The sequence below is a fragment of the Aptenodytes forsteri genome, unplaced genomic scaffold (assembly GCF_000699145.1).
Source record: "Aptenodytes forsteri isolate BGI_AS27 unplaced genomic scaffold, ASM69914v1 Scaffold130, whole genome shotgun sequence".
In the NCBI taxonomy this organism is placed as follows: domain Eukaryota; kingdom Metazoa; phylum Chordata; class Aves; order Sphenisciformes; family Spheniscidae; genus Aptenodytes; species Aptenodytes forsteri.
The window spans coordinates 1,062,445-1,090,054 of NW_008795133.1; the positions used below are offsets into that span (position 1 = coordinate 1,062,445).

Here is a 27,610-nt window from a genome sequence, read left to right on the forward strand (position 1 = left end):
TTAATTTAGTACGGCCAAGCTGACTGTACAGACTATCATGTGCTAAGCAACATCAGCCAACAGCTTTTTTAGATACTAACTTTAATGCCAGTTCTTCACTAGTAAGCTCTGATACCACTTTCCTGCTCATATTTAATTTTCAAAATTATAATCCACAGCCAAATTGAAAAACACAGTGTCTAAGTCTCTTACAAGGAGATCCAGTAGAACCATAATTTAAATTCCTGGTTTGAAACCAAGATCTTAATTTTTTTTTTTTTGGTAGAAATTTAAGGCCCATTAGTCACTGCATATCGTTTCTGTGTAAACCCAACCTACTGGATAGTTCCTATTATCTATCACAACTCCTCCTTCTCCTGAAGAAATTAAGTAGGAATCTGACATTAGAATAAATTCCCTCGGAAATACTCAGGAGTTACTCCACATTCCCTTTCATACCAAGTATATGGGGACACCTATTTTCTGCAGCAGTTAATCTTACATGGTACAATACACATCCTGAAGACAGAGGACAACATTCTAATATCATTACAAACTGCAGAGATCCAGGATCTGACTTTATAAAATAAACACGAGGTCAGGGCTCAGTTTTACTGAAAGTATACTAGAATGACCATCCTTTCACAAGTGGTTGGTCAAGTGCTTGGTCAGAAAAGTCACGGCATTTAAACCAATCATACAATGTATGGTTTATGCTGGAATACACCCTATTTCTGAAAAAATTACTTACCCTTTAGCATTAGAATTCTGAATTTTAATATTTTCCTCAAAATTGCATGTTTGGTGTGTGGCTTAGCAAAAGAACTCTATTTGCACTAGTAGGAGTTGCACTTTTCAGGGAATGCTGGAAGTAGTATACCTATGATACATTTGTAGACCGACCCGTAGTTGCTCCGAACAAACTCTACATTTGAGGAGTACAAGCAAGCTCAGATGCAAAAGTAGTGCTTCTCCATCTAAGTTACAGCAATGAGCTGAGGACACCACTTCAGATGACAGACAAACCATACCTTGAAGAGGAGATGGTGCAAACACTGGTTTTATGCAAAGGATACAAACTCTGCCCAACTTGAAAGAACAAAAAAAAAAACCACCTTGCACAAAATTTATTCATTTTAAAAATGTCATATTCGGAAACAAAGTTTAGAGCTGGAACTATATGCAAGCATTATTTGAGAAAATAATAAACCTTCATTTTTGCAATTGCTATTACCTCTCCAGGCAAAAGGATAAGGCTGTATATTCTTCAGCAAGAATATATAGTCAAATGGGTACAGAAGTTTGAGGGAAGGAAGAGGGAGAAGGCGAAGAGTAGGCCAGGAACTGCTGTTAACACTGTACCCATCTAAACAGAAGATCATTTTAGAACAGCTGCTTGGAGAAAACAGTTACATACCTTATGTAAACAAGTGTCCACTACCCAATTGCACACTTTTTCCAGGTCATCTGATACTTCAAGTCTAGACTTAACAAATTCACAGAGCTCTTCATTGCTCATTACATCCCAGATTCCATCACAAGCCAAGATGATAAACTCATCTTCTTCTGCCCTTAAAATTTCACAAACCTCAGGCTCTGGAGAAACAAGTTGTTCTGTAGGGCCTTTACCATCAACACATTTGTAGTCATAGTCCCCCAGAGCTCGAGAAACTGCCAATGAACCATTGACACGCTGAATCATTACACTGCCTCCTGCATTCTGGATTCTCTCTTTCTCCCTTGGGTTGCAAGGTTTGTGATCCTGTGTTGAAAAACAGACTTGTCCATTCCTATAGAGAACAGCACGTGAATCACCACAATTGATAAAGTATACATGCTCAGGTGAAATCATAACTCCCACTGCTGTTGAGCCACTTCTGTCCATCCCATTTCTGAGGTCTGAGAAATTGCGCATATACTCATCAATTTTCAAAAAGCCAGTTCTGATTCCACTCTTGACGTTTTCCACTGAAGGTTCAAGAGCAGATCCAGGTTTTTCTGTCGCCCTAAAGTCTTCATTGTTAGTGATGTGTTCTAATAAGTGCGTGGAGCAATAATTTGCAACACGAGATCCCGCATGACCATCATAGACAGCGAAAAAGGACCAGTCCTCTAAGCCATGGGGAATACCTACAACAGCTGTGTGAGCATCTTCCATTTCCACTCTCCATCCCTGCATACTGCTGAGGCCGTAACGCAAGCCATTCCCTGCACCATGAGCATTATGTTTTTCAGTTTTTGGTTTATCCAAAAATGCACCCATGTTTATGCAATATTGAATCTGGAAAACAGAGAAGAAGAGTCTTATTTATAAAACCACCACTGCATATAAGCTTTGTTCTCCCTTTCCCGCGTTTCTTCTTTATAAAACAAGTGATAAAGCATGCACGTGTGCAGAAGTCAACAACTATAATGGGGGGAAAAAATAATTAATAAATGACATGAATGAAGTGTGAACTTACAGACCCCTGTTTGCATTTTTGGGGAGTTTTTTTGGTGAGGTGTTGTGTCTTTTAAGGAGCTACTTCATCATAATTAAAGGCTCTCCATATGAAGGCAGAGTAATTCACGTACCTTTGCAGCCCTGCCAATTTTGTCATTCTCTGCAGAAACTAATTCATGCTGGAAAAATAACTACCATATGACTCCTAGTCTCTTTCCAGTTTTATTGTGGCATGAAGAAAAGTTAATACGTCATAAATAAGAACTGACTGGTCTCACTAGCTTTGCATGTACTGTGCTACTTCTGTATTCTTGTAAAGCATGGCAAAAGTGACAATAGGGGAATGTAGACCATCTGCCAAAGGAAACAAGAAGGCAAATCCCACTTCAATCCAAGAAAAATTCTCACAGGATTCTCTTAATAAATTATATTTAGTCCTTTGTAAAACAACATCTCCATTTTTACCATCCCTAAAAAACACTCGTGTTTACATGTGATTAAGTTCAAAGATGCATTGATCTTGATTTCAAAATTTATCCAGTTACAAGAGATACGAGCTATCTAAGGGAATAAAGTAATCCACAGAAAGTTAGTTGTTCTTCAATATGTGGAGACCTACTTCAAAATATACAAGAAAGAACCATCTCCAGAGAGCAAGCTGCAGGTAAAATGTGAGTAATCTATGCTGAAGCTTTAGAGGACTTGTGACTTCCTTTCCTGCACTACACTACCTTGCACTTCACGAAGTCAGCAGAGAATACATTCTTTAATCCACGGATCCCATAGTACTTTTCTGAGAACTTCAGAAACTCAGATACTGCAAGCTCTGATCATGCTAAAAACGACTGCGCCATGAAACCCTTAGTGACTGGATATGAAAATTATAGCAACCTTCACCCAAAAAGAATTTGAGATAATTCTGCCACGAGCAATCAGTCACTATGTCTCTGACACATTAGTACCCACCAACCAAGCCTGCAGAGTGATGATAGCCTAGTTCTGGTTTAAGAGTTTGTTACCAGGTCAGAAAAAGAGCTTAAGAAATCCTTACTTCTGCCATTCCCCACATCTAAACACATTTTCAGCTTACTGAATACACAGCTTACTCTGACAGGAGAGATAAAAAGAACAGTACAACGCAATGAGGAAAAGATTACAGTTAAATTCTGCACCCCACCTCCCTTTTTAGGGTAAACTTTAGGACTTCCCTACAGATAATCCAAACTTCTGCTGCAGTGACCTCCATGAAGTGCCAAGGATCTCCAATGTTCCACAGACCCCAACAGTTCGCTCACCAGTTACGCCTCTTTTGAAATTTATCTCCCGCTCTGTCTTACTTAGACAAACTTCCCCAAATATTGCAGCAACTCCTTATCTGGTTTACTTTTTAGTCTAGTTTTACTGTCTGTCTTAACTCAGGTTTAATGGCCTTTGATTCAGGTGCTACTAACATTATGCAAAAGGAGCAATGTGGTTCTCTAAGAGACTGAACATCATATAACTTGATGTACTTTTTCTTTAAAAAAAAAAAAGCTAGAGAGAAAGCACCTGGCTAAGTCACATCAACTGAGAAATGCCAGAATTTAAACAGCTCTTATGTTTGAGTACTGTGCTATGTTCTCATTACAAGTCTTTAAATTATCTGTTCTGACATGGAATAAAACACTAATAAGACTCCAGATTTAGAAAGATTTGCTAGAGAAGACGATTTCTTAATTCAGCTAGAAATTGAGGTTTTGCATGGACAGTATAAATGCTAACACTATGCAATTACCCCCTCTAGTTTGGCTATGAGATACTACCGCACTTTTTGATAATTTCTCATTTATTAGGGAACTCTACACTTGCGGAACAATTAGTTGTCTCTATGTACCAATCTTCTGCTATCAAGAAGTCTGATGTTATAAACACAAGTCTTGTACTTAGTAAATTGTCTTTAGTAGCCATTAAAAAAAAAAAAGAGGAATTGTGTGACAAAAAGTGTCCTGAGCCTCTTATGCTCTCCAAAATGGTCATTCCATGTACAAGGTACACCTCCTCAGCTGCAGAATCTATAGTAAAACCGAATGATTAGGAGAACATGCTCAAAGGTTGTTGCCAATTTGATTTTACTCCATATAACAAAAATAGTCCTCAAAATGGATTTTATAAAGCAAAACCAGAAGTACCAATTTCACAGATTAATGGCACATCTAGTACAAAAAAGCAAGTTACAGAATGACTTCAAAGCCCCATCTAACGTTCTCAAAATATTTTCCGTACTTTTAACAACTTGAAAAGTCATTAAGCCCTTTCAAACACAAACCATCCTAAACTTCACCCACCTTCCCAATCAATTCAATTTTATGATATTATTTAATGAATTTCAGGCACAAGAAACCACAAGTATTATCTTTATTCTTTATCTCTATAGTCACCATCCACTGGCCTCTAATTATATTACCTGGGATAGCAAAGATGAAGACAAAATGACTACATAAGGTTATGTCATGCATTGTAAGCTTCACACTGTATGTAATTTGCAAGTGAAAGTAGTAAGTTACATTCTGCTCAGTTATTTGCATCATGACTTTTCCTTCTTTATCGGAAAAGAATATTTGCAACACTGCAAATCAGTGGAAGCAACACATAGCAACAGAAATGAGGTATTCATTACTTAGTGAGATACACAGCCAAAATGCTTTTCACAACCCTTTCTCTTGAAAGATCTGATTTTGCTTTGAAAAAACAAACAAAAAAGAATCAGTGTCAAATGGTGTCATAAAAGCAAAGCAAGGCAGTGCTACACACCACCACAAACAAGTGCTCTTAGTGCTTTCAGCAGCTGATGTTCTCAGTTAAGAGCTGAACAAGTTCTACATAGTTTAATAGTTCAAGTAACATCAGTAAAGGAGATTCATGAAAGGATTTTAATAGCTGATGAGCACTCATTCACAAGTTACACACAATATAAAGCTATTTTAAAAGCATACAAAAACATTCTTACCAGTAAAATGTAATACACAACTGAAATGCTGCCAAAATGACAGAAGTCCTCCAACACTTCAGACCTGGTATGAGATTCCTTTGAGTTAAGTATGTCCTTATGTTCTTAAAAATCAAAAGTGTGGAAGAAATCATACAACTGAGTAAGGAAAAAGATCAAAACCTATCTAATTGCAAAAGCCTGTGAGCTCAGTACTGTGTTGTGGTTTATATATATAAAATAAAAAATACTGTTGAAAAAAACCACCAAAAGCACATGTTCCACTTCTTAGCTTCACCTATTTCATAAGTAACTTCACTTCTTACAGCACAGAAGGAGTGAGAAACTGAAAAGAAAGATATTATTCAAGATTATATTCTTGATATTCTACATATCCTATTTAATAACAGTAAGTTTAGGAGTCAACTTATGGCTGGTCCTATAAAAGACACCAAACACGTGGAAGAAGAAATCTTTCTATCACTATGTATATTATGTAGACTATGTAAGGCAGCAATTGGTTTGAAGACGAGCTGAAAAAGTCAAGCCATTTCAGTGAGTATGGAAGAAAGAAACAGTGATTTCACTGACTCGTTGAAACTCAGGTTTTCAATGAAAATTATCAGTGACAGTGAGGCACAAAGGCTACTTAAAATGGATGAACACCTGTAATGTTAAAAACTTCATTTTTAACAGTAGCAACTTTTAGCATTTTAAAAATACTAGGAAGTTACAGAAAGTAACAAGCAGGTGACATGGCATACAGGCGAGTACAGTGTATTCCAATCAGGTGTTACGCACAAATGTAATTTGAACTTCACATCTGCAGTGCTAACACACACAACTATCTCTAGCAGTAAACTCAGCTGTGTATTTACCTATGTACAAATTATTTACATAAATCAGAGATATTTTAATGAGATTTGTGGTATCATACCAAACTTTTTTTTTAAAGCTGCTTTGCTAAAAAAATAAAGAAAAACCACCAAAAAAACCAAACAACACACAACACAACAAACAAAACACTACCTGTTTTCTCCAAAATGAAAACAGTTCCACTGGAAAAACAGCACCCTGGTACTCACATCTAGTTTTGTCCCTCTTAACATCTCAGGCTAGATCAGTCAACAGACTTGAGCACCTAAAAATGGGACTCAGCCAAATTGACCTGCAAAAATCCTACAGAAGGCAAAACCTACCATAGGTCTAACCTGGTGTTTCCATCTCTTATTTTAAGCACACTAGGCTAGATAGAAGTTAATCTTGACACAAGCACCTAGATGATGTTTAAGTCAGGTCAGAATTCACAAATTACAGAATCATAGAACGATTCATGTTGGAAGAGACCTCTAGAACTTATCTAATCCAAACCCCTACTCGAAGTTCAATCAATATGATATCCAACACCAAAGATGGCTCAGGCTGTTCAGATCCTTGTCAAGTTTTGAACATCTCCAAGGATGGAAATTCCATAGCCTCTGAGCAACCAGTTCATGCCTGACCACATTCATAATGAAAACAGAACGCCCATTAGTGCAACTTGTGTCCTTTGCCTCTTAGTCTTTCATTACACAACTCTACCTTCTCTATACCCTCCCATTACATAGTTAGAAGACAGCAACTGGATCCACCCCTTGGCCTGAGAAAACAATTTAATTTCTTTCTGGTGAAAATATTTACCCCACATAAGATTATTAGCTGAAACTTTCAAAATCTGCAAGACTATGTCTACTGTAATTCCCAAAACTTCCTTGGAAATAGACAAGGCCTTAGTTCTCATCCATGCTCCACAGACTATTCTAAAATGGTATATATTCTTCAGATCAAGAATGGAAACCTAGGATTCCCTTCTTCCAGTAGTCTTCCCATCCCTGGGAAAAATAAAAGAATAAGAATAATAATTTAAAAAAAATCAATCACCTGGTAAGTGCCAATAATCACCAAGGCTCAAAGGCTTTCGGAAGGCCTTTGGAGGAAGAAAATACTGGCCCTTCTCCCTCTCTGGCAATGGAAGAAACTGAATCTGAGCAATACGCTGCTAAAGCAGCGGCTCTAGCTACCGCTCTACTGTACACTTTTCACCTCTAGTATTAAATAAATAGCCAAGCCATTTCCAAGAGAGTTCAGGGCTGTGAGTCTCTAACAAAAGCTGACATCCCTTTCCCAGGGCAAAAACCTAACCCAAGGCTTACTTCTCTGAAGTCCTAACATATATTCTTTTCTGATGTTTCCTACCTGATACAAATACTACATGAGGTCCTTATCTCATACACAGGGAACATAAGCAATAATTCAGGCTCAGGAAACAAAGACATCTACCCTTTTGAGGTATGGAAGTACGAAGACAAAAGCCATGTCCTCTGACACACTAGAAAAATTAATGATAAGTATCCTTTTCCCTACAGCTACACAGTGAAGACTTTCTTGGTATTAGATCCGCCATACAGTAAAGGGTCTTAAAATCAGGTCTGCGTGTAAGTTTTAATTTCTCTGTTTAAAAGAAAAACAACCACACCCACTGATTTTCTCCCACGATCTACTTATAAAATGGCAAATGGTTCTTGCTCAGTTACAGATACCCATGATTTTCTACTACATCACGATGGGGAAATAGGCAGCTACTTTAAATGAAAAGCATGCTCCTTTCCATATAGATTTATATTTAACAGGCAGAAATATTTACTTGCTGGTTGTCATGAAGGCAGCCAAAACGTAATGAGATTATAAAGGTCTAAAAGCCATAATCAAAGTTTTTGTAGATACTATAAAATAATTTTCAGATCACGTCAGTTTCAAAGAGAACATCAGAACTAGACTAATACCTTGATGGCCAACAGTCCCAAAGGCAATAATGTATCTTTTCATATAATGAGAAGGGTCCAACATCAATCTTTTGGGCTTAGGTCATAAAAGTGTACTGTAAAATGTCTCTTCTTCAGAAGGATTCACTCAACGGGCCAGTCATTTTTAATAAGTCAGTGCTGTGGAAAAGAAACAGTGCCAGAGTTTCCTGTTACAAAACACATGTGCTCCTGCTATAAAAAAAGAATGACGTTTCAACAAAGAAAATGCTGCACTAGATATTAAAGATGTAAGTGACGAATAAATCAAGGTACCTGTGACAAACAATTTCAAAGCTTATTGAAAGTGCAGGAAGAAATAACTTTTCTGATTTAAGTACAAAATTCAAACTTAGCCTTGGTTGGAAGCTCCTCTGTCTCCATCTTACACTCTCTCTCTAGTGTGTATGTATGTGCATACACACACTCTATGCATTACATGTGTCTACACACACTGTAGATAGTTTTGACATTCATAAAGATTCCCTATACCCTTCAATTTCCACAAGAAACAGAGTGACAATGTTGTAAGTAATCTTTTACTAATCTTGTGTTTACTTACAATACACTATCATTATACTATCACCATAGTTACGTTATACTATTTATACTGTATGTATACTAAATACAAGTTCATTTGATGAGTGAAACCAGCTTTAAAGATCTTTATTTTTGATCCCAGAAAACTTGGGATCGCTTTTGACTTACTGACCTTAAAAATGCTGGCACTACATAAATTTACATTAGGCAAATAGTTAGTGAGTTTCTGAGCAAGAGCTCTACTTGAAGCTTGGCTGGAACAGCTACTCTAACTCCATAGCCACAAGTACTGGCAGAGTCTAACAGCAATTATTGGAATCTAAGAATGAGATCTGAATATTTTACTTTCACTTAAAAATGAACTACATAAAAGGACAGCGATTATCATTCATGTCCACTCACTATGGGGTTTATTTGTTTTGAGGGTTTTTTTTGTTTTGTTTTTAAATAATCTGTGGCCATGGGAGTCACCATCAGGAAGGATCTCAGCTGACCAAAGATACTGACACGAAGAAATTAAGTACCAATATAAACCTTTAATATAGACCCTACTATCAAAAACTTTTCCTGCCAGGATGACATGAAAGAAGCCCAACAGGCTTTTAAACCAGGAATCTAAAAAATTTTGCAAGTTATCCCCATCACCAGGAAGAATACATGCCTAGGAGCTACAGCTGTAACTTTGAACTGAATTTCTGCATCTCTATCATTACAATAGTTGGGGAAAAGGAACAATAACAAAACCAAAACACGCAACATCCCCACCACCACACTACTTTTAAACCAGCAAGTTAAAAAGGAGATGAAGATTTGACAATGTGCTTCAGCTACTTTAAACTGGTCTGGGGGTACAAAACAATCACAGGTGTAATTTAACACTGTGGATTCACATCTATTTTCAATGTCAGTAGCAATACCTGAAAACATTATCACTTCTGCTCTGCCTCAGCTACTCACCACTACCTTGTGCCAGCAATTTCTTTTCTTTCAGAACTGCTGGCTAAGACATTTTTGCCCTTACTCTTTGAACTTTTCACTGAAGAGGTGCAAAGTTAGCTTTAGTATTTTGAAACTTTGTGACTTTGACCGTAGTGGGTTTAGAAGCCAGCAGCTTAGACAGCAGATCCAAGGGGGCAGTAACCTTCAATGGGGAAGACAGTGGGAAAAAAAATAGAAAGGAGCACCAGGACCTAGGTTAAGAGCTATAACCTTTTTAGCTATGTTAACACCAGAAAAACATATACGCTCGTGGTCTTTTCAGAGGTTCGTTTCATATTCTGCTTTCTTGCACCTTATTAAAACATGGATGAAGCTAGGTAACTGCAGATCTTCAAGCTCAGCTTACATGGCAACCATCTGTCTCTCATGGACGAGCTGCCCACTTCTATGCTGTTGCTTCTTATTTTTCTGGAATGCAGTTTGGTAGGTGCAAAGTTAGAGATCATACCTCAGATATTCAGGATGAACTTCACAGAAAACTTGAAAGTGGACTCTGAATCTAGCTTTGCAATCACAGCATGTAGTACAATAGTGCCCAGGTTGATGCATTTTTACAGTCACCAAGCCTTTATCATGCACAGCTTCACCCTTACAGAGGTTGCAGAAATCAACTTCATAGAGTTTTATGGCCAAATGAAAGCTTAAAAAAAAAAAATATGCAGTGTTCTTCCTAGTTAGCTATACATAATTCTGTGTTTGCCAGTGTGACTTCTGACAGCAAGCAGCCCTTACTTCACTTTGGCACCACAGCTAGGGACTTACTGCAGAAGAGTAATGCAGTGTCATTCTCACTAAGAAATGCACTGCTGTAGTCAATCTTTTCATTAATGTCACTCATCTTAGTTTTCCAGGTAACAACTTGAGGTTTTCTTTACCAGGATTTCCTCCAAACACTATGAAGTCTGGGAAATTCAATCCCTTTTGTTATCTGCAAACAGTTTATCCGAGTTACAGATTAACCATACAAAAAGTGATGTGTAAGATACATAAATACCCAGGCTGGTTCACCAAGTACAACAAATTGGGCCAGTGCAAAGCAAACAGAGTATTGCTTCTAGCACCTCCATGGGAACAGAATGAAGGCTAAAGTCTGTAAGAGCCGAGATAGCTCTGCGTAAGCCAATATTCATGCTCTTGTACCATTTTCTTGAAATACGAGTTTGGTGCACGGGCATCCGAGTGAAATGGGCCTACTTGGTTAAACTGGGTATTACCTGTTTGGGCTTACTATCCCTGAAGTAACATTTTGTCCTTAACTCAAACTCTGCAATGAGGTGTGGCTTTATTTTACTACCCAGAAGACGGCACTGTATTCTTGTTTATCCCTACTGACCATACTATGGCGAGATTTATAGCCCATGATATTAACTGGAATTCCTTTTGTTTGCCTCTATCTGCTCATACTTCCTATAATAAAGAAGTGAGAACATGCTTATTGACTAGGCTATTCAAAACAGATGCACGTGTGGCATTTGGATACTACAAAGCAATGACTCTTCCGTAATAGAGTTTATAGTTATTTCTATGCAGAATCATTTTTTTTGTTCTCTAAATTCAATACGAGATCAGCTACTTAGAGTTAAATTTAGTTTGCTCCTTCTCAATCAATCTAACCACGAGCAGCCAGGTTTTTATTAAAGAAATAGCACCTAAGATTTTGAAGAAAGAGAGCCAACGTTTAGCCGATACACTATTGGTATTAAAGTTGAACAATTTTTTTTACTCATTAGCATGAAGCTGTATGTCACTAAAAATGAGTTGTCCCTTATTCTAAATTTAGAAATTTAAGACAACTTCTTTTCTTACCTTTTTCAATGTTTGTTTACCAAAAGCTTCAGATGCATTTTTATGAGAATAGTGCAGCAATGAATCACCAATTCATATCATCAATAAATTGTTCCTAAACAGGTCTGAAAGACCAGAATAAGTGTTCTGCAGCAGGTCTGCAGAACCACAGTAAAACACTAAGCCATTTATTTACGTAATTGAGGGCGACGTTGATTCACACACACAAATCTGAGTAAGTCAGACACAAGGGTTGGGCTAGATGAGTGCCAGAGGTCCATTCCAACATAAATTAGTCTATGACTTGCACAGTATAAGAAGAGTTAAGTGCCTTTTTTCAACCTATTACATCACTGCAAATTAAGTACAAACATTCAATCAAGACAACGGTAACAAAAAAAAACCCAAACACATTTGAACCCTTCTTTCATTGTAGCAGCAGAACAATCAATGCCACCTCCTTGGCACAAACCTGTCATTGACCTAATGCATCATCCAACTTCAGAGTAAGACATATTAGACTGCTTGATACCAGCAGTCCAGACTCTTGTCCTGCCACTATTGACAAATGTAGCCTAAGGCAAGCAACTCTTCCTGTCAAAGATACCAAAATGTGAAATCAGGACTGAAAGGCCTTAACTTGATCATAATTTGGCAGATTCAGCATATAAAATAAAGCTACTTCATGGACAGTCTTCAAAACACATACTCCCTGTTTAAAAACAGAAATAAATTATTCAGAAACATACAAACCAAAATATGCAATCTCTATGACAGGTATTTGTGGTGGGGTGGGGTGTTTTTTTTTTTTTTTCAGAAACATACAAAAACCAAAATACAATCTCTATGACAGGTATTTGTGGTGGTGTGGGTTGTTTTTTTTTTTTAATTAATATAGAGTTCCATCATTGTCAGATAAAGTTATGATACAAAACCAGCAGCCAAAACATTTTCACTGACCTGGAGGAAGACATCAACCTTTACCCTTGAAAAGGTGACTCAAGAGTTGAAGCTACAGTGGACTTGTAACAAAAATTTAGAGATTTTCTGTAACTGATTAAAAAAGGTAACTTAAGCAGTACTGCTGCTATTAGCACATTTAAGGAAATACAGACCTTGAGGGGAAAAAAGCCACACACAGACAGTAAGCTGATCTCAACACACAGTGGCAAAACACTTCATGACTTTTACTGACTGACACTGTACAGTCTTTTGTGTGAGAAAATACCTTCCTCAAAATCTGAGTCAGCACACATTTAGGTGTCGAAAAATTACTTTTTTTCCCCTCCATTTACTAACACTACTTTGTACTATAGGAGAGAGAAGCTATACTTTAAGGTATATTTCCTCCCTATTAAAAATAAGATTAAGCAAAATTCAAATGGATTTAAAGAAGAAAAACCACATCCTTTTATCCAATCCGTTCTGAAATTTCTGTTAAATTCTTGGCTAATTATAAATTGCAAATTAAAACACAATCAAAGTAAAAGCGATTATACCTTCCCATAAATTTTCAAGTGGCAGAATTTGTTCTTACCTGTAATTGCAACCTTGTCAAGGTTCTAGTTCAGTGCTGAAAGAATTAGTTTACATTCCTGCTGCCAAGAAGCACATAACAGAATGACTTGCAAAACCTTGAGATAACAGTACAGGACACAACATCTGCTTTATTTTGGTATTTCCTAAAAAGAAACAAAGAAAGTAGTTAGCTACTCCAGATGGTTTACAACAGATTTGTACATGAATTTTTTCATGAATACAACTTTTTCCTAAATAGAAGTGCTTGAACTAAAGCTACGCCTGGATGTCAAAAGACCTTTCAGTACACTCTCTAAACACCATATTAAAGATTAATGCTAACAGAGAATCAGATTTATTTTTCTTCCTATTTCCTTCACTGGCACAGACTAGCACTTAAAAAGTCATCTAGCCTATTACCAGGCATTCAAGTCCCTAAATTCAGTAACAGAAGGAATAGCTTTTGCATGCCTGCTAAGGTTAACAGTGCTATTGGCTTAATTTTATTCACCTGCTCAAATGACAGAGTACACTCCTTGAGTGTTTGACAAGACTTCAACCCACCAAGTGTAGCATGTATAATTTGTAAGCTCTTTCTTCTTCTTGCTTAGATGTAAAAAAACGCACAAGAGTTTAAAACAAAAGCAATAAGCTTCAGTTGCTAAAGTATTTCAGCTGCTCTGAAATAAGAATCATTACATTTCTTTAAAAGTAGTTTCTAGAAAATTAACCATAAATTCAGCTTAAAATGTAGAAGTAGCAGATAACTAACAATTCAGATGTGTGTATCTACAAAGGCATCTACCCATTGTTTTGAACAGGATGCAAATGCCCAAATTCCTTCATGGATCAGGGACTACTTATTTAATCTTACAAACCACTGCATCTTACAAAAGTTACCATGACAGTACACTGGTAGAAGGAACTATCGCAGGAAGAATTCTGGATAACAGCCGGCTTTCTCTGGGGCATGAGGGAAATACAAGCCTTATTGTAACACTGGTGATTTTAAACTGATTACAGCTCTCTGATGAGCTGAATGAGTGATAAAGGGGACATGCTGCAGACCTTAACTTTAAGCCCACTGATCAAAGAATGGAGCTATGACAACATGTCATTATGGCTTGCCTCTTCCAAACACTAAATAGTGCTTTTCAACTACCAAAAAGTATCACAAGCAAGAAATTGCTCAAAAGAAGGAATACTTTGCTACTGTTTGAAGAAGAATTGTAGGGATTCAGTTTGTTTTATGCCTGTAACATTACGCTGCTGCAAGCCCTGTATTTTCCCCAACATTCTCTCTTCTTAGGCACCACAACAGGATAGATGGTTCAAGGAATCAAACCAAGCCAGAAAAAGTCAATTATTTTCTGCCACTTGAGCTCTCCGAACCAGCTTAGGAAATCAGGATCACACAAGTGCCAATGCCAGAAATGCAGAACCAGCAGCTGCTGCTGATTCAGATTTGCTCAGAGTATTGTGAAACCACACCTTAAACAGCATCCACTAAATCATTACTGAACTCTGAAAAAGTATTTTGAAAGAACTAGACAGCAAGTATCCTAAATCATTGTATTGGACTACATGGCAATAGCCCTCCCAAAAAAGTTAAAAAGTTTATCAGTAAAAGTTGTTTCCACATCCAAGAACTTCAGGAAAAAAACAAAAACACAAGCACCGCAGACTCACAAAGTTACACAAAACAGTTTAATTCCCTCTTCTTAAATACACCAGTGACTAGGGCATGAATACAGAATGCATGACCAGAACGCAACTCTCTTCAAGCACTATCTCCCACCTTCAGAAGATCCCCTTAACTATGAGGGCACAGGGTGCTTGCGTGATGAAGCACACAAGAGCCTCAGTTCTTCTGATGCTACTCCAGTAGCCTTTAGAAGTGGCTGACTCACAAAAGCAGACCGGAAGAAAAGCACTATGCTTCCCAAGAAGCAAGAGGCTTGATCCCTCCCAAATTCTTCTACTCTACAGACGATGTGAGAGCATTCATTAGACAAGGGTGACTTTCAGCCCAGCGACAGGTTGCTTAAAGTCAGGCAGATTCAAAGGTAGATATTTTGGGCTAAAAGCATCTTACCTCAGAATATGCTCGCATCCATCCAAATTCTATCTACACTAATTCTCAGAAGTAAGAAATGCAGGTATTTAGTGTCTCAAAACACAAAAATATCTTAAGATATACACTCCACCACTGAACACTGCACAAAGAGGGGACATTACTCCTACTTACTTCTGCACAGTAGTGACTCTTACTTCTCCAAATAAGCTGCACATTTTTTTTTCCCATAGGAAAAGATACTTAGATTCATGATACAGCTTTGGGATAACAAGCTATTATATCCAGCCCCCAATAATTTGTGTGTAGAAAATGCTCACGTACACAAATGAAACTGTTTTATCCAGATTGCTAATCATAAATTACATCACAAGAATAAAGCTGAATGCTTCCTATTAAAGGCTTAATGAAGTTACAAGATGTATTAAGCATTTTATTTGGGCTCCTTAAGTCTTGGGGTATGTAAACACTCAATATTTGAGTAGGACTAAGTTAGTTCAGTAAACTTCTATAATTTTTGCTACTAAGACACCAGTACCTTACAGTAGAATAGTTTTTGAGCACAACTTAAATATTCCTTGGCTAATAAAGAATTTGAATTTCACCGTGTTTACAGTATTTTTTTTTCAGAAGGGAAAGACTATATGCAGCCAAAGCCGTCATAAGTAAATCACTGCTAAAGAACTAAACCCAATTTTCAATAGTAAGCACATGAAAAAAATTACACAGTCTAGAGAAATTTGAAGAACACTACTATGTTATTTTACAGAAGGGTAGGCATCAAATGCTGGTCTTCCTGATGATTAAATACATACTTAATAACCCCAGTGGCAAAGCACTAATAATCCTCAAGCTGAATCCTAACGTTCAAAACAAACAAAACCCACTACAACATCCAGTCCTTTGCAAGTTTCCAGACTCTGGTCAAAGAAGCACCAGAAAAACACTCATTTCATTCTGCTCCACTACCAGCTACACCTCTGACCTTTTACAGATAACCAAATCATTGCTGCTTTAAAACAAGTAAACAAACCAACCAACCCACTCCCTGAACATCAACAGAAAGAGCTATAATCTAGTATGTCATAATTGACCTTATGACATCACAGTACCACCACTGCCAATATCATCCCCCAGAATTGTAAACCGGTTCACGCAGAAGATAGTAAAAGATTTTGCAGAAGTAAAAGATACTAGGAGGGAGAAGGAAAAGAGCAATAGTGTAAGCTTACCACAGGTTAGCTAGTATACTGCAACCTCTGAATTGCATGTTTCCAACACACAGTAAACGTAAGATAACATCCCTCTCAAGAGAGGCATTCGTTAGGTTACCTGATTTTTCCGGGAATATAAGAGCATACCAAGGGAGTGCACTAGTTGTGCTGCAAGTTCACACAGTAGTTCTTCCTTAGTCTACATATATGACAAAGCCCAAACTAAAACAGGAGTTAATTTCTGTGTAATTACTTGAGACAATGTACAACTTTCACCCTAAAGAGAAAGTTGTTCATCCTTTGTAATAAAAGGATGATGGATTCTCTCTGCATTTGCTAAGTGGTTCTTGGTTCTACACAAAAACATTGTGAATCAACCAAGACCAGGCAAAGCCTCTATTTGTGTTTTTGTGGGTGTGGGGTTTTTTGTTGGGTTTTTTCCCCCCTCTTCAAATGTGGAAGCTGCATTAAAATGTTCATTATTACAACAGTGAAAGGGAAGAGAATGAACCGAAGTTCGAAACTAAAAACTCTATGAAGTAATTTAGGTGCTTTATCCTTTTTGAAACAGTTGATCTAGTATTACGGTTTTGTAAAAAGTGCAACGGTATCTTTCCACTGCATTTTAGAAGTAACACCCAGGGTTTCTTAAAAAGGTAAATGCCTTGAAATAAATTTACTCGGGGTTCTGATGAAAATTTAGTTCAGCAGTTTGAAGTTTGCAGTTCAAGCTTTTATTGCAAGTTAGTCATTTGAACTATTCAAGGCTGAATTTCCAGCAGGAACACACTATTAGACTAGTATTTTACACTAGTCTAAAAGCTTGATAATACTACGGGCTTAGCATTCTAATTAGGTCCATACTTTTAAATATTACCTCACAAATGGTGGACTTAAGCTACAGCATTGGAAAGCTGCCTTTTGATACATCTAGAAAGCAGTTACAAAAGCTATTCTGAACTTTTTTCCTGCAGACCTATCTTTAATACATATTTGTAAGGCAGCTCTTTAATTCCTAAGTTCTCTGTAATTCTCTTTTAGGTAAGCTTTAGATCAGTAAATTCGCATTATGGCTATGTAGATGTCTTGGCAGCACTGGTAGCTTAAGCAATATTTGCTCTCAGCAGCTGGTTCCTGTTTCCATGCTAATGTCTGTTGGTCAGCCACATAGATAGCTATGCTGGTACAAGTGAATGCCTGAAGCAGAGACTGCTCATCTAGCTGATGAGTAACTCAAACTCTGTTGAATTATACAAGCAGAAGATGAAGGAATACCAAAAGGCAGCCTTACTAGAATTCAGAATGCACGTATGCAATCTACATTTGCCTACTGGGAGATCGCTGACAAGCACTTACTCCTCTGTTCTCCTGTAAGAGATCAGAGTTATGCTTAGCATAACTTGAGCACAGAAGTATGGAATCATCTATCAGTTATGCTGGACAGCTTTTCAAACATCCAGTTTCAGGAATGCTGAAGAGAAAGGCCATCTAACATGCTTCAGTAAAAATATCCAAGTACAAAACTTGTTCATTTTCAGTTACCTGATTTTCAGCCGAACTAAGGAGAAAAGAGTATCTTCAAGAGTTAAAATGTACTGCATTTATGTGTTGTGTTCTTTCGCAAAAAAAAAAAACCCAACCTCAATTAAACTACAAAGAAGGATTGTAAGCAAAGAACTTTACTTTGAACAAACGTGTTTATTGGGGCTGCTAGGACTTTCCAGAGAAGAGCTTGCAAAAGTCTGACTAGCTTTTATCATATCTTACATTATGGCTACAGTGTAAGTAAAGTTCTAGATATGCCTTCCACAGCAATCCAGGAGTTGCAGATTGAGGAAGGTGTGTTCATATTCCACATGGGTTTGTGTTTCTTTTTTCTTAATGCAAAGGGCAGAGTCTGCAAACATCCACCTTCCTGATGGGGGGATTGAAAATTCCAGCTCAGACATACCAGAGTGATTTGCATGGGCAACATAAGCTCATGTTTACTATTACTGAAGTGCCTATCTTTTGAGCACATTCCTACGGTGTTTCCCCCATAAGGTAAATTTATTCTCATCTTACTAGCTAGAACACCTAGGTAGCAATAGCTAATGAGTCAGTTTGCAACCATCTGTCCATTTGTTGCCTCTGAACATCTGGCCTTCAAAACAATGTTTAAAAAAATACAGTCACTCCAGGTGGATTACTTAGATTTTGTAAATAGCCACCTGCTTAAAACAAGCAGAAATCACAGCCTGAGCACTGGTTAAGTGTTTGAGAAAGAATCTACCACACCTGTCATCTGATAACATTACAGGGCACATCTACTCAGAAGTCCTCTGGGCCAAAACAGCATGTCCCTAAACCACACCTCACTTCACACAGAAGTGAACTCTCATCCACTCCAGCTACTATAGCAGTATTAAAGAGCATCCAGAGTTTATCATTCCTTTCCCCAGGAAAAGAGCAAGGTGTTAGAAAACTACGGTATTATTCAAATCCAGAAGTAATCTTGCAAATAAAAACTTCCTCTGTTGATTATGCAGTAAAGAGGGCTTAGCCCTTTCTTGCTAAGCCTTTCAAGAAAACGTCCTAAGTGTAAGACCATGAAGAACTCTCACAGAAGCAGTTGTCAGGAAAATCAGAGAAAGCAACAGATTTCAGATCGGTTAATTCTGTAGCAAGTACGTGCATTTGGATAATAAAGAAACTCCATTGTTGCAGACTTCAAAACGTGATAGGATAAAGAGGTAAGAAACCTGACATAATTGTCTACTTTCATTGCTAAGACAGCAAAGGTGACTGAGCTCCAAAATTTTAAGGTGCTCTAGCTGTAGGATATAGTCAGGAAGTTTCATAGTTTTCAAAGGATTGGTATCATTGTGAGTCTATCATAGGAAATGCTCACAAAGGGGAAGAACAGATTCTCTGCAGAAGGCTATCTTGACTAATTCTTCTCTGAACAGTGTTCAGTGATTTTTAAGCCAGCTAACAGCTAGAGTTCTCAAAAGTTAATTTGCATCTGGGTGGAGAATCTCACCCTAGCATCTAGTGGCTAGCAACTCATTTAGAACAAGTCAGCTTTTGAATGAAGTCTTGCTACTACCATTGAAGTCAATAAGGAGGTTTTTTTTATCTTCGATACCACATCTTGTATTTCTGCTGCTCCTGACAGAGAAAAGCTTAAACCCTGTTTCTACAACATGTCTTTCTGTACAGATCTGGTATTTAGAGCAAATATTCCACACAGGTTTCTCAAAGGCACAATAGCATCCCATTTTGCCTATCAGGGGAATTAAGCCATTAAAATATATGCATGTCAACTAATCACATTTTTCCCTAACATGTATAATACACACAACCCTAACTGGGACCATGAGTATATCCAAAATTTAGAAGGAATTTAAACTCCACAAAGTGGAGTGAAAAACGAGCAAAAAGATCAAAATTACAGTATTTCAGTTAGCACCAGGTACAGAAAATACAGTAAGAATTCCCTAATGTTGATATGTTTGACAACGACAGAAATCAAGTTTTATCAAGTTTATAAGGGATAGAAAGAGTAGGTTTTTATTTCTTTATATATGATACTGATTATTAGGGGAAGGACTTTCCCTCTTTCCAAGAATGCAAGTAAGGTTCTTATTCTTCCCTCATCTTCTAAGGGCAAGTCTTCAGTTACAAATGAACTAAAACTGAGCCATCACAGCAGATAAACTTGGACATTGCTGATGTACCTGTGCAGACAGTTACAGGAGGCATAAATTCTCTGCCACACTACTTAACCGCTTGGATCTATTTGTGGCTTTTTTAGCCATGTTACCACTTGCTAGGTTTATATACAAAAGGAGTTAAATTAAATGCAAAAAAAGTCATTCAACACCATAATAAAATCACCAGCAGATTCAAATCAGTAATATAAGAACATCAGCACTACAAGCTGCCAAATATTAACACTGACTATGTTATAGGCATTTTAATGTTTACTGCAAAGCACACAACTTGGAAAAAGATAATTCAAGCATCTGTTACATCAACTAACAGCCTACACACACACAATCTTCCAAAAGAACTAATTTAAATAACACAGGAACTGAAGCCTCCAAATAGGAATTGTTAAAATACATAGTTATTTTTAGACCTCAATTACAGTTTTAGAACACCTTTTTTTTCCTTAGTCTCTTCCATGTTAAGAAATTTTTTCTGCCTATTAGCAAAGTTACTTCAGTAACCATACTGTATTAGTATGAAGAGAATCAGCACTTAGAAATATAAAGACATCTTAAGATTTCTAAGAGGGTCTATTTGCTTAGAAAGTTGCTCCCTTATTGCTAACACAGATTTATCTGCTTCCTAAATCAACCCAGTTGAACTGATTTGGTTCATTTCAAATAAGGCACATCTCAAAGCATTTTAAGGCAGTTATAAACAAATGCTTAAGAGAAGCAGCTGATCCTACATGATACATAATGACATACTGCCATACTGTAACAGGATCAATATACCTGTAATCACATGATACATACTATTCAAGCCACAGTTTGTTATAGAAAGTTAGGTTTTAGATCACAGATGGCTTGTCAGACTACTTCAGAGGACACAGTATTCCCCCCTGCAGTTTTATAGCATGCTCTACTTTTCTATCAGGCTAGAGAAACTTTTAAAGAAAAAGTCTGAAGTCTAATTAAAAAAATTACTATCTCTAGGAACTGCAGAGTGAAGCAAATTTCCGTTACCTTTTTTTCTGGCAGCAGTCTCCAGTATCGTTGCCTGGACACATGGAATCTTTTTCAGGTGTCTGCATTGAGGCTATCTGAACTGCTTCACTTGTCATCTAAACAGAGGAGTACTTGGCAAGAAGCAGCCATTTGGCAACTTTCAAGCTTAAATACTCAAAGTTTTGTCCAATTAATACTGCAACTTCAGTTTCACAATAAATTAGTTTGACTCACTTTTAATCAATACAGTTTAAACTCTCTTGATTTACAATATATATTTCAATGCTGAAGTTTCAAATATATCTATTGAGTAAAAACTGTTTTAAATTTCGCCACTATGCAAGTATCACAATATGTGTTGAACTATACCTGCAAAAATTCAAAGGGCAATTTTATCAATAAGAACGTTAAAACTAACATGCAAGAAGACCGTGCCAGTTTTCAAGAAATCAATATTAGAGAGGGTGCTTAAGGGCATTACAGACAGTCAATGCAGTAATGATAGGTCTACATGGACTTGACAGCAAAAAGGATTCCGGGAAGCAAGCATGTTAATAATTCAACATTCATTTTATGCTATTCATCAGGTCAGACATCAGCTGCAGGCAAATTTGGATAACACAGCTTAAGACACCATCTCCAGCTCCACCAAAGGTTACTGCTCCTGTACACTCTTGGCTGCAAGACATGCCCTTGCTGGACTGAATGGTGATGGGAACATCTTAGCACAAAGACGCATAAAAGAACACATTAATTGTAGCAAGGGGACAGACACCCTACCCTGTCATGCCATTTATAGAGACAACATGTCAAGATATTTTAAAATGATTTATATTTTCCAAAGCTCGCATCTCAGTCTTACCACTTTACTACATGTAAAGCTTAACCTGCATGTATTCTATACTAAGTTTAACAAACTGCCTGGATTAAACTAGGAATCCATAAAAAAAAATAATATCAAGGCTCACAAAGGAATACTCAAGTATTCAGGCTTTTGCAGAACGACAACTGAAAGAATCTGATGAATTTAGCAGTTTAAAAAGAAAAGTAGACATTCAGCTTGGGGATTACACAGATAATTCCCACTATATAAAAAAACAGAACCACACAGTCACAACAAATTAGAAATAGGTACATGAATAGAAGACTGCTGATCTGAGCCTTCAAATAGGTGCTGAATTCAGCACAATGAGTGCCAATTTCAGCAGGTCTCCACCCCCCCAAAATTGAAGAGCTAGCATTAGGCAACCAGCTGCCTACATTAAGTGCTACTTGTACCTTCCAGTCCCCAAAACATCTCCTACATCCTTCTGAGTGACTCCACGTGAATGTCTCCACCATCCGTTCTATGGCTGGATGCTATGGCCTTGTATTCCCCTTCTTACACGAACTACCGTCTCTGCAAGGGATAGCTATGTGCCTCTCCATTCTTCTGAACCACTTTTTCAGTTCCTCTCTTTGAGTGCCATGAACACAATGCTAGCCCAGTCAACAGGACAGTCCATCAACATTCCCCCCAAGACTGGTCCCACTGGAGGGAATTCCACTTTGCTACAGGCTTTATCCCCCTGGTCCTTGTTATATCCTCCACTCTTCCCTGGGGGTGGTGTGGGAACAACACAAACATTATTAAACATGTTGTTAAACTGTGCATGGAAGCTGAAGGCAATGGTATCACTCTGCTGAACGATGTCAATGGCTCCTACCACTTGACTGAACTTGCAGACAGATGACAACTGTATAGCTGCTTGAAGCTATGGCTTTATTGAAAGAAATACATCTACCATTCCTTCCAAAATGCAGAAAACCTGCCCTCTAACTCGTAATTAGTTCCTGATATTTTGAAATTAACTGGAAATGTCACTCAAGAGCTATAATATTGCATTCATAGAGAAATTACAAGCTCAGCACAGTACCTTAAAGTAAGCCAGAAAGAGTTACTAAGACACTGCCAATTTAGTGAGACATTCCATTTTATATCATGCAGCTTAGTGTATCAGTTTTAGAAGTGGGAACACCTATGCTACCCAGAAGACAGCTTTGCATAGTTAAACATTAGTTACATGTAGCAACCTACTTAATTGTTTTAGTTAAGGAACACAGCCACAGCTAGCTTATATGCCTCTGATCATTAGCGTATTTCCACATAATTATGCAGAAGTATTTAATACTTGATAAATATTCATAATATTCTGTAGGAATAGTATAATATGCAAGAAGCCAAGACCTCAGAAATAGTACCATTTTGCAAGCCTCAGTATTCATGCTTTTTGTCATCTGATCTTGGACAATTTTGAAAGTCTTACCTTGAACGTAGTACAAAAGTCAAATTTCTTCCAGATCTTTTTCCTTCTGATAAAGATTCACTTTAGAGACTCTTCCTTGTATATTAGGGGGTGAATAAAGCAGAAGAGCCTGTGAGTCTGAAAGTAGTAAGATGGAAGAATTGACCAATTTCTCTCCTCGTTCAACATGACATTCAATAAAATCTATAGCTCAAGAACTGCTTAATAGCAACTTCTAGACTGGAACTAATAAAATACATGAACCACTGGAAGCAGCCAAGTTAGTAAAGAAGTTCCTACTTGTCTAAGGTAATGCAGCAAGAGATCACGTGAATGCCTTTCACTTGTTGGAGATGAAAGTATGAAGTGATCTAAGCTACACCATTCAATGGCCACTACTTGCTAAAAAAACTCCCACTGTCAATACGTACCACCTTCACAGAGGTGTAAGCAAATCCATTTCCAAACCAGGAATACGTACAACCACGTGACAGAGAGCGAGCCTGCATATAAACATGCGTGCATACGCATAAGTAAGTGGAGAGAGGATGGAAAAGTCTGGCACGCTAATGCAATCGTTTACAAGAATATACCCAGATTCTGGACTCAAAGGAAAAGAGACTAAAAGTTGAGATTCAAACTTATTCTAAAGCACAGAAACCATGACAAAGAAGCCTGTTACTAGCCACTATAGATTTCTTTAAAAGCAAAAGCAGAAAGACACCTGACTAATAAGCAAAAATTATCATGGTTACGAGTTGCTTTTCTCACAAACGCGTGAGAAGGGCTATCACAGTTAAATCCACCATGCCTAGATATACCAGTATGTAACTTCTGCAGCATGAATCTGACTAAAGCCTTCTCCGTTTTAGAGATGTCTACATGTAGCATCCAGGATAACAGCTTCTTTTCATAGGCCTGGGCAAAGAAGGAAGTGAACTCATCTCAGAGAAACCGAGATTTAGTTCCCTTTTCCAGTATCTTTCTTTCCTCCCAGTAAATTCAAACAACAAATGCTCTACAAATTGCTTTGTTTTACTACAAGGTTCAGAATAATGGGTGAAGGCAAGTGAGAGACAAGACATATTGATCACTATAAAGTTCTAAAACTTTTTTCAACACTGAGAAAGAATATTTTGCCTTTCTTAGGTGAAATGAGCTTATTCAATTAATGTATCTTGCTTATTCAATAGGTAGATTTCAAGTAACTAATGCTTACTATCAAAAATACTCAACAAGAGTACATTATTACGTTCAAGCTATTTTATTTAGCAGCACTAGAAATAAATGCCACTCGCACAAGGAACAAAGTTTCCAAATAAAACAAAATGTATTGATTATTTTGGCTACTTAGGTCCCTGCCGTGGGCGATTCTTCAAAGAATAATTCAGAGTGGAGGGGACCTATGAGGTCATACAGTTCAACTCAGTCCCAGTTGCTTAGGGCTTTATCTACTCAGGTCTTGAAAACCTCCACAGAGGCTTACAGGTTACCTCCTATAACCTCTTAATTATCCTTACAGTAAAAATTTTTCCAACATAACCACCCATTTCAATTTATGACCATTGTCTCTTGTTTTCCCACTGTGCATCTCAGTAAAGAGACTGGCTCCATCTTCTCAGTATCCATCCTTGTATATACCAGATGGTTGCTATTGGGTCCTTCCTAAGCATCTCTTCTCCAGGGTAAACAAGGCCACGAAAGGCTCTCAGCATGCCCTCACAGGTCACATACTCCAGCTCCCTGACCATCTTGGTGGACTTGCCCCAAGTTCATCAACGTTGTTCTTGTTGGGGGTAGGGAAAACAGGAGCAAAACGGGCCACAGTATTACAAATGCAGCCTGGGAACATCTGGAACAAATGCCAACTAAAGGGGAAAAAAGCTGTTTGTTTTCATCACTACCAGGGTGAACTGCTCACTTGTATTCAGCCTACTGTTCACCAGAACCAGGTCCTTCTCAGCAAAGCTACAATCCAACCAGTCTGTAGCACTGCAGGAGGGTTACCGATCCTGGAAGCAGGACTTGGCATGTGCCCTTGTTGAACTTTGTAAGATTCCTACGGGCCCACTCCTCTAGCCTTTCCAAGTACTTCGGGATGGCCGCCCTGCCTTTGAGCCACCCAGTTCTGTGTCTACCACATACCTGATGAAGGTGCATTCCACCTCCTCCTCCAGGTCACTGATAAAAACATTAAAAAAAAGACAGAGTAGCTCACAGCAGACCCTTGAGGAGCTCCAGTTGTAACTGCTGTCCAGGCAGAGTATGAACCATCAGCCACCCTTTGAGATGACTCTTCAACCAGTTTTCACTTGTCTAGTCATCCTCCCATTCAGCCTGTAAATAGGAGTATGCTGTGGGACACTGTAAAAAGCCTTGCTAAGGTCAAAATAAAAAAAATCCACTGCTCTCCCCTCAGCTGAAGACCTGGTCATTTGACAAGAAGTCAGTCAGGTTGGTCAAGCATGACTGACCCTTAGTAGAGCCATGCTGACTACTTCCAGTCACCTGCTTTTTCGAAGGCCCCAGAAATGTTTTGCTACAGGTTGATATAAACTACTTATTGATAGTGCTATCCAAGTAAAGCAGTATTTAATGCTTTTAGCAAGTGAAATAGAAAATTTTCTTTATTATATAACATAGCAAGGATGCCTGAAACAGTGCACAGGAACCATCTCTGGGCTTCAACAATTTGCAAAATTCAAATGTTCCAAAGCCTAAATATAAGAACTCTGTGCATAAAAACAAGCAGGTCTCAAAACAAGTGAACACAGCCATCAAACAATTGAGTTTCTGGCTAATTTTCAAGGTATCTGGCAACAAGACAGTAATAGCAGAGGTTATAAAAGGAAAAACTTGGTGTTCATAACTCTACCTAAAATTTATTATAGAAACTGGTGGCAGAGAAAGGGATGAGAAAGGAGTGGAAAAGACTAGCAAGTGGCCAAGAAAACTTAAACATGTTTCATTATGCACATTAGAAAGAATTTCTGACATTCAGATTGCTTACATCTTTTCAGATGGTTTGATCTTCTCCTGGACTGTACTGGAAGAAAATCCACTTTACTGAGACCTCTGAACTTGAACAAATTCAGGAACTTCTGGACACAAAAACTGTCAGTGCCTGACAAACAACCTCAAATTCTAGTCTCTACCAGTGATGAGATTATTCATGTTTCACCCAAAATACTTCAGTCCCGTTGCAGTTCCCCAAAACTTATGCTTGAAGCAGGGAGTAGATAAGATACTCTAGCTCCACATTAAGCAGTGAACAATGCCAACACCACAGTGGATGAGCAGAGGCAGTCCTCTTATCCCCTAAGGAAATTTGCAAACGTGACAAAAAGCACAGAAAAACAGCTTGACTCGCTCAGGAACTTTCTGACAAACTCCTTACCATGACCTTTGCTATGTAAAGTTCTTGTTTCTGCTGTATTCTCATGTGCCTACAGAATAAAGATTCTTGTCAGCAAGTGCTGCTATTTAATTAAACCAGAATGACTGCTGTGAAGGGAGTCATATCAACATCTGTAGCAGGCTCTGCATTTGGGGAAAATCCAAAAGAAGAGATGGGCATTTTTAATTTAGTTATAATAGAGGTTTTAACATCAATGTTTAATTGCATGTTTTACTTTAGGATTGCAACATGGCTGGTGACACTGCTGACACTGTCAGTTATGGGACTTCCAGTATGGTCTTCTCTTCATCAGCAGTAACATTCCAAGTAAATTTAGAACTTCCACTTGCAAGACAGGTTATCAGTTATCCAAACCATTAGTGTTAAGAACCAATGTTACTAACTACACCTTAAAAAAAACCTCCTTTGAAACATCTCAGGGTGCAGTCTTACTAGAAGTTAGGCTAAGCTAAACTGGTAACTGCTGTAAGCCCACCTCCTGCCACATGTACTTTCTGCTCCAACTTTTGCATCGGTAGTTGTTCTCATATCCTCATGTAGCAAGCTGATTCAAGAAGCTAAACTAAAAGAAAATTAACCTCAGCAATAGACACCCAACATACACACTCTCACTATCAGATAAGACACAGCCAAGTATCAGCACGAGGAGGAAGAGGAGCACATGGTCAGAGGCAGAAGACTGCAGAAATACAGCAGCACTAACATACTTAGGTAATTATGAGAACCTCTTCCTTAATGAAACAGTCAAGATTATGAGTGGGTTCCAGAAGCAAATGCCTGAGTGCATGCAGAGGCCTAACAAGAACTCTCTTTTCTGTACTGTATCAACATTTAAAAGTGGTGAAAAAAC

The 27,610-nt window shown here is 37.9% G+C and overlaps 1 protein-coding gene across 7 annotated transcripts in view; it reads right to left on the minus strand.

Annotated features, from left to right (window-relative positions):
- Nucleotides 1-23,501, minus strand: part of PPM1B (protein phosphatase, Mg2+/Mn2+ dependent 1B) — a 46,478-nt gene extending 22,977 nt beyond the window's left edge. The window contains exons 1-6 of one of the 7 annotated variants that reach the window (XM_009278399.2): nucleotides 23,364-23,500; nucleotides 21,076-21,426; nucleotides 13,089-13,233; nucleotides 8,210-8,368; nucleotides 5,409-5,512; nucleotides 1,397-2,260 (exon numbers count right to left, since the gene is read on the minus strand). In XM_009278399.2, the coding sequence (XP_009276674.1) occupies nucleotides 1,397-2,260; nucleotides 5,409-5,512; nucleotides 8,210-8,273 (1,032 nt within the window). In that variant the 5' untranslated portion in view covers nucleotides 8,274-8,368; nucleotides 13,089-13,233; nucleotides 21,076-21,426; nucleotides 23,364-23,500. Of the gene's footprint in view, nucleotides 1-1,396; nucleotides 2,261-5,408; nucleotides 5,513-8,209; nucleotides 8,369-13,088; nucleotides 13,234-21,075; nucleotides 21,427-23,363 lie in introns of all 7 variants that reach the window. The other 6 variants (XM_009278394.2, XM_009278393.2, XM_009278395.2 and 3 more) reach the window with 6 other exon arrangements.
- Between the last annotated feature and the right edge of the window lie 4,109 nt (nucleotides 23,502-27,610).